The sequence below is a fragment of the Phaethon aethereus genome, assembly GCF_964289735.1.
Source record: "Phaethon aethereus genome assembly, chromosome: 1".
Classification (NCBI taxonomy): domain Eukaryota; kingdom Metazoa; phylum Chordata; class Aves; order Phaethontiformes; family Phaethontidae; genus Phaethon; species Phaethon aethereus.
In genome coordinates, this window is record NC_138575.1 from 87,368,851 (window position 1) to 87,377,174 (window position 8,324).

At 40.8% G+C, this 8,324-nt stretch overlaps 1 protein-coding gene across 1 annotated transcript; it reads left to right on the forward strand.

Annotated features, from left to right (window-relative positions):
- Nucleotides 1–751: 751 nt before the first annotated feature.
- GSTK1 (glutathione S-transferase kappa 1) lies at nt 752–8,062 on the forward strand (the record flags this gene model as incomplete). The annotated part of the gene is made up of 8 exons (XM_082007914.1): nt 752–826; nt 1,494–1,575; nt 2,333–2,461; nt 2,806–2,906; nt 3,327–3,362; nt 6,144–6,260; nt 6,650–6,743; nt 8,013–8,062. Exons 1-8 carry the CDS (start codon nt 761–763, stop codon nt 8,060–8,062), a joined length of 675 nt encoding a protein of 224 aa, XP_081864040.1. The 5' UTR covers nt 752–760.
- Nucleotides 8,063–8,324: the final 262 nt, after the last annotated feature.

Here is an 8,324-nt window from a genome sequence, read left to right on the forward strand (position 1 = left end):
CTGTATTTCTGAGGATGCTTGGAGAAAGATCCTGACCCAAGGGAAAACACACAATTTCTAAAGAGCTTGGACCCTCCTAAGGAACCTTAAAGATTTTGCCCTTGAAGAACAACAGAAATATAGACACACAGGTTAGGTCAGGTTACAGTTTATGTGTCACACTGCCAGAGATCCTACCCATCAACATCCCTCCCTTCCCGATAACTTAAGTGCTAAAAATAACAGCGTTTGAAAGGAGTCACTGCGGGGGATGAGGGTTAAAATAGCATTCCGAGACCAGCACCACCTCACATTAGAGTGCCAAAGATGCAAGGTTCACTCACCAGAGCAGAAGGAACTATGTTTTAATTCATATTGAACTTACTGTAAATTAAGTACTGAACCATCACAAGCTGAGATGAGACACACTTCCTTCCTCGGGAGCCTTCTCGCCTCCTGCCTCGCCATGGAGAAGGCTCTCTCCCAGCTCCCACCCCCACCCCTCCTCTTCCTCCCAAGCCGGGCTTCAAAGGAGAGACAGCAAAGGGCACCCGGCAGCTGGGGCCGGGCCCCAGCCACGCCAGGGTGGGCAGCGGCGCAGGGAAAGACGGCGAGAAGTTGCTAAAAGGCACAACGTGGAGCTCCCGCCACAGGACGAAAAGTCGCTCCGCCCCCCGCCTGCCACGGGGGAGGTGCCCCTGCCGCTGAGCCTCACTGGGTAGCGGCGGCGGCGGCGGCGGCGGTGGCAGCAGCAGGCCGGACGGGAGGGCACGGAGGTCGAATGGGGCGGACGCTGGTGGAGCTCTTTTACGATGTGGTATCCCCTTACTCCTGGCTGGGGTTTGAGGTGAGGGAGAGGGGAGACGGAGGGAGGCCGCTCGTGGGGCGCGCTGCCGTTCTCCCGCGGCCCGGGCCTTTGCGGCTGCCTGCTGCCGCTGCTAGCACCGGGCCGGCCGGGCCCGAGCGGTAGCTCCCGAGGCCGCCTCTCCTTCAGGAGGCGGCTGAAGGGCAGCTCGTCCGGCCGACTGGCGCTGCCTTCCCACCGTGCTGCAGGCAGCGCCCTTCCCGCCTTATGTTTTGGGTTTATTTTTATCTTACTTGTAAGGGGTATTTCGGTTTCTTCCTCATGTGTTGAAAACCAGGCACCCTAAGGAAGCGTGTCTCAGCCAAATGGTGGCATGGCCTGTGTGTATTTGGGTGTTATTGCTGAACGTTTTGCTTTAGGGGTAGTTGATGTTGGACAAGTGCCAAGTGTCGACTCATGAGCTTGATATTTTCCTTATTTACTCCTGCTTAGCTTTGTATAGTCATAATACGAATGTGGTCCTTTAAGTTTTTCTGAGATCAGAGTTCTCTGGTAGCATCCAGAAAACGATTTTAGAACTATCACTAATATAATAGAAAAGGATTTCTTTGCAGTGTCTATCTAATGCTTTAGCTTATTTCCTAGCTGCACACAGCTCAATAGACATCTCTTCTGACTGTTAATCCATCACTACTTTTTCATGCCACAGGTGCTCTGCCGGTACCAGCACATCTGGCATATTGATTTGCGCTTTCGTCCAGCTTTCCTTGGTGGCATAATGCAAGCAACTGGTAGGCAATATGGGGAGATTAGATCTGTAGGGAAATACTATCGACACTAGTGGGCAAGCTCTTAGTGAGTGGAGAGCCCATGGAGCCAGCTTTAAACTAAGTTTTGGCACCAATAACAAATTAACTATAGGACTGTGGAGCTCAGTAGTGACTGAGAAATCAGCCACAAGGAATTTGATACTGTGCAACTACACAGCCACTGTTTGTGGCACATACAGTCTATGCCAAAGTTCATCAGTTCTAAAATAGGATAATAATAATTTGATACAGAATATTTTCCTAACAGTTTTCAGTTGAGTTCAAACCAGAATTAATTTGTGGAACACCTGAAGTTTGTAATATGTATGAAGAATCCAAGTATGCCGTAAAATAGTACTTGTGGCCTTATTAGAACAAGTTAATCACTAAGACTTATAAACTATGAAATTAGTAAGTCTACATTTGTTTACCCATGCATTAGTAGTTGTTTAGCTTAAAAAGTCATCTGTGTGAATCAACATAAAGACCTACTAGGACATTTGCACATTGATTTAAAACTGATTCTGCTAACTTAAAGGGTTGATCTGTGCAAAACTAAAATAAATCATGTTTAAATCCTAGCATTATCTTTGGAAAAGCTGTGTATGTTCCAGTAAGCCAATATGAAATTATACTCTTCCTTAGGCAAGTATATAGATGAGGTCTAATTTGTACAGTTTTGTTTTGTCCACTGTTATTATAATACAGTTGAAAATCTCAGCAGAACTTTTTCTCAAAGGTAACAAGCCCCCAGCAATGTTGCCAAAGCGTGCAGAATACATGCTGAAGGATATAAAAAGGATGGCAAAATACTACCAAGTGCCTGTACAAATTTCAGAAGATGACTTCCAACGTGTACTGGGTACAGGTAAGTAAGAGGCTTAGCTTAGCTGGTATCTTTCAACTCAAGCACTTCTGGTTCAAGTTCTCCATAACAGTAAAGGTAAAGATTAATTCCCTGTCCACAGACTCTTCCTGTATCTGTGAGCAATATGAAGTATGTGCATTTTTAACCATAAAAGGAACTTCTGGAGAAATATGCTTGTGAATGTTATTAGCATGGAAGATACTGTGAATCAACATCAGCTTTACTGTTTGGGGACTGTTACAGAGAAGATGATACCGTTCTTAAGTAGCACTTGTGCAGACCATATCTGTTCCTGATCCTGTGCCTTGTTTCAGTATGTTTCTCTGTCTCCCCACTAATCCTAGGCAGTCTTGGGGCCATGCGTTTTATCACAGCCATTGATATGACACAACCACAATACTTGGAACCCTTATCTAGGGAGTTCTGGATACGTTTTTGGTCACAGGTCAGTATTTTATGAAGCCTACTTCTCAATCCTTTCTCAGTCACCCTTCCTGTCCCACTTCGTTCAAATGTGGAATTTGAGCAAGAGAAAGGAAATATCTTTTAATGAAAAGTCATAGGAGGAAACTTAAGGTCATAGTGGTTCAGAGGCCATTACAAGAAAAGAACTAGCTCATAGTCAGCTTTATTTGCCTTCTTTTAGGTATGTATGGTGAGTCCTTATGAGCCGAGTGGTTCACTAGTTCATATCAGAAAGGACTTAATACATTCCTAGATTAGGTGACTTAAAACTTTTTCTGAGGAAATTTCTCCAGCAACTAGTATTGTTTTTATTTCTATTTTCTTAGAAAATGTGGTTCTCAAGTCCAGAGCTGAGCTTTTGTTCTTAAGTACTGAATTACTTATTTTATTCTTTTACCAGCGTGAAGATATCAGTCAGCCGGAGAATATATTGGCTGTAAGTGTCTCCTCTTCGTTGGTGCTTCTGTGTTTCTGATACAGATTCTTATTTATGGCTTGAATCAGTAATAGACTTGAAGACAGCTTAGTCAAATACTCACTTGGAGTTTTGAAAATTTTCATCTAGGAAATTTTCCCTAGCAGCTCTGTTTAGAATGATTGGGTTTTATTTTGGTCATGCTTTAAATGGCACTCAGAACCAGAGTCTCCTTTTTTGTTAATTCACATGGCGAGATGGGCAATGAATTATCTTAAGAGTAGTGAAAGTATGAACAGTCTCCAGAATACATTGAGGTTTTGCTGCTATATGAAATCCTCAGGTGAAATGCAACTCTCTGGGGAAGTTGACTTTCCTTGGAATGATGGAGCCAGGCTTTATTATTAAGTTCAGTGCCATATTGCCCTTTTACATGCTTAGAAATAACACTCTTTTGATGTATTTCCTTTTGCTCTTTAGATTTTGTTTAGTACAGTAAAAGCTGTAATGGCATGTAAGTTAGTACACCGTGAGATCCTGTTTAAGGGCTCTCATTTCTACATTGTTTTATTTTTTAAGTTCTTGGAATGTGAAGAAAAGAGAGGAATTGTCCATGACTAGTCCCTCCTATCCAACATCCCCATTTGAAACCTGAAACTTGCAGTCTTCCCTGGAGTCTAGTCCTTGCACGTCAGCTCCATCGAAGTGTACCTCTTTCAGTAGAATTTCAGCAAAGGTTTGCATTTTGCCTTTACAAGAGGCAAGATTTGAAGGATGTTATTAAACTGTGGTGTGTTAACCCTGGTAGGCAGCTAAACACCACGCAGGTCCTTGCTCACTTCCCCACACTGCCCAGTGGGACAGGGGAAGAGGAAAAGAAGAATAAAAGCAAGAAAACTTGTGGGTTGAGATAAAATTGTTTAATAAGCAAAGGAGAAGTGGAAGGAGAAAGAAAACAAAAGATGCAAAGGAGAAAGAAAACAAGTGATGCAAAGGCAGTCACTCGCCACCTCCCATGGGTAGACTGATGCCCAGACAGTTCCCAAGCAAAAGGTGGCTAACCTCCCTAAACTCCCTTCTCATTGCTATGCATGATGTTTTAAGGCATGGAATATCTCTTTGGTTGGTTTGGGTCATCTGCCTCGTATGTGTCCTCTCCCAACCTCTTGCACACCCACAATCTGTTCATGGGGTGGGGCAGGGAGAGGGAGAAACAGAGAGGGCCTTGACACTGTGCAAACACCATTCAACAATAGCTAAAACATTAGTGTGTTATCAAATCAGCATTGGTTTGGTCACAGATCTAAAACACAGAACCCCAGGAGCTGCTGTGAAGAAAACTAACTCCATCCTAGCCAGACCCAGTATATAAATATACACAGAAAATCCTCACATAGTCTGAATCCATCATTATTTAAATAAAGCAAGGACATGCAGAACTTCAGAGAAACAAAATTCATACTCAAAAAGATCTCTGTGTCACTGTTTGGCAGTATATGAGTATCCCCCTTTGTTCAGCAAGGCAGAAAGGGAGGCAGCTCCTTGTTTGCTTGTGTCTGTCTTCATTCACTCCTGCAGCAAAGTACTAGACTTTCCTCTCTTCTGGAAATACGCTATCCAAAGGTGGGTGAGTGGTCCCAGCCCTTTCATCTGAGTCTTTATAGGTGAATTTATTTTACACATCAATTGGAAAAATGGAACTTTGTTTACTTCATACAGTTCCTTAGTATTTTTTTACTTCTTTTTTTAGTCAGCAGTAACTTCACATAAATTACTATAGAAGTGATGTATAGTCTTTGAATCCTGTCGCAGTCCACTTAAATAACCCTTCTGCCCTAACATGGTGAGGACCAGATACTACATCTCTGTAAATATTGCCGTCTAAACATTGTGGCTACCAAGCATACACAGCATTTTGTTCTAGTCCAGTGCTACGCTTGTTTATCTCCTGTTCAAGCAGAGTCAAAAAGAGCTCCTAATCTCCCTGATGTGGAAGTAGGAGAAGGTAGAGGAAAATACGGATGCTAAATGAAAAAGTGATTGAGAGGAAAAAAAAAGGAAAAAATCATTAACACCTGCATGTGCAGGATTACTGGTCTCTGCAATACTGTAAGTGTTTTTTAATATTTTTTTTAAAAATGGCATGTCATTCAGGTAGTTGGCATGGAAGTTAACATCTTTTGTGAAATACTTTATTAAAATAGGTACTTGTAGCTTCCATGTTATCTGGTAAACATTGGACCTTTACTTTTGGCCACTTTATCTTGTTCCTGTATGGGAGAGCCACAGAGGAAGCTAAAAAGGTATAGCAATAACACTAGTAACTTTAACCTCTGTGAGTTACAGTCTCTTTCATGCAGTATCACTTATAGATCCTGTGTGGCCACATTAGTCATAAAAACTGTTTTTGTCTTGGCAGGCTTGTATAGTAAGATTTTTCTTTTTCAGAACAACTTTTTTTTTTAAGTTACCCGGTAAGTCATTGGATCAGAGGTTAAACTTAGTATTTATCTTTTTTTTTTTCCTTTCTTTTTTATTTTGTTCAGGAACTCCTGAAAAAAAGTGCGTATGTGGGGCTTGGAAGTTTAAAATATCCCTTCTACTTTGTATCTGAGAGTTGATAAATGATGAATGGGTTGGGAATACAGCAAGACAGATGTACAAGAAGTGCTTCAAGGGTATTTTGTAATTTTTTTGGTAATAGACCTTGGGTGATAATACTGAAGATTAAATTAATTGGACCATAGTAGGAATTAGAATATTTAGGACTGGAGTACTCTTAATTATATCATCTTTTCTCAGGTTGCTGGACAGGCTGGGCTATCATCAGAGCTCTCCCAGAAGCTACTTGAAATGATTTCATCCCCTGCAGTGAAGAACCGCCTGAGAGAGACAACAGAGGAAGCAATAAAATACGGGGTGAGATGTTTCCAATGCCATTTGTCATCACAGCTATGCATTCCTTCCCTATTAAGAATACTGGGAAGCAAGGAACAATGAAGGTGATGATTAGAAAGCACTATAAGTGCTTTCTTAGCACTATAGAAAGCAAAGTGGTCTTTGCTTTTTGAACATGTGAAAGCTAATTCACTGTTGTTGGTAGTTTATCTCATTGTCAGGTTGCTTTTTTTGCTCCTTCAAAAGGGGCATACAGGCTCTGGAGAGTCATCGTTAAGAATGAAGACGGTAAAAAGAAGGGGAGGGAAAAAAAGTTGAAGTTTTTGCTTTTTATTCCTGAAGATTGATCATGTGTCTGCAAAAATTTCTCTCATTATAACATTCTCTGTTTATCTCCATGGTGTCAATAGGCATTTGGGATGCCTGCTGTTGTGGCACATTTTAATGGGGAACCTCATCTCTTTTTTGGCTCCGATCGTTTAGAGCTGCTAGGCAGCATTATAGGTGAGTATACCTAATAACATCACTTTTAGTTTCATGCTTTCACCTTCTTTTAATGAAATATGTAATACAGCTAAATAAAACACTCTTAAGACCTTTCAAATATTAAATAATATTGGTTATCCTTCTCATGGGCTGAAACTGCTGACTGGAATGTATCTCAGTATATTTAGAGTGACCAAAGATGTAGCCCTTTTCCAAACAAGAAATAACTTGAGTTCTCCATCCCTTTTTTTTGGTACGTTTCAAGGCTTTGTGCGCCACATGCCATTCTCAAATTACTACTGAAACTTAGTTTTCAAAATGTTCATATTTAACCTTTTGGTACTGGGCATTAGGTCTTGACTAAGATTAAGACTATGGCTGATACTGCTTTTTCTGGTAGTTTTGACAGTTTTATATCTGTTCCTTCTTAATAAAAAGCATATTATCCCAGCTCCCCAATCCATAACTTGCAATTGCCTAACTACACAACTTTTTAACAGAAATTCCTATATTGACCATCCTTCATACAAACTTTAAATTTTTTAAGAGACTTAAAATTGAGACTTAAGATTGTGATAACTAGTAAAACCTGCTTTTACATGAGTTAGAGGACATTTGACTATTGGGCACTAGGGAGAGTTTGTCACTAGAAAGAGTTATGCACCTAACTAGCTCTGATGCATTTGTTGAAAATTTTCAGCAGAAAATCTAAATTAATGTAAATTAAAACTAGTCATAGGCATAAACAGAAGGGGATTTTTTTGAAGTTTATTTTCTTTTCTAGATGGGTTTCTGGTTCTATAAAAAAGTTCTTGATGAGAATGAGGAAGATGAATACCCAACACCCACTATGATAGTCACTAATCCTAACTGGAATGTCATGGCCTGGTTTCTAGTCTCAACTCCAAGGACTTCAACAGATTTTCCTTTTGTTTCTCTGACTACCCAGCCTTCCACCCTGTTTCTCTTCTTACCCCCAGCCCCTCAGAAAAGGAGTCCTAAAAATAACTGGCTTTGTCCTCATGTGGAGTGCCACAGACCTGTAGAATCTCTCATCTGTGACAGAGGAAAATAATTCTTCTATACAGCTTCAGTTGTAACTAGACAGTGAAAGATTTATGGAGCTGGCTGAAACATGCCAGACAAGATATAAATCTGTATTTCATCATCAGTAGTTATCCTTCAAAAGAAGAGTAGGAACAGTCATCCTACTGCAGAAGTGTGACTGGACAATCACTTCTATGTATTACATTTTAACTTTCTCTTTTGTGCTGGTTTGTCTTGCAGGTGAAAAATGGCTGGGACCAGTTCCATCAGTTCCAAGACCCAAGATGTGAAAAGTCCTGAGGAAATAAATACATAAGAGTGAAAATACATATGTACATGGTCAGTCTTCAGTGATTATCTGACTGTATCCAATTTTATGGAGGGATGGCTTTCTTGTCCTTAACAGCTAACTTCACAGCTCAGTCTCATCACTAATTACAAAGAAGTTCAAGGGTTGCCAGTATTACCAGTATGGTGAGGTCTTCACCAATACAGATGTGCTTCTTTTCTTTCAACAGATTAATGATTAACATTAAAGAGTAAATATTTAAC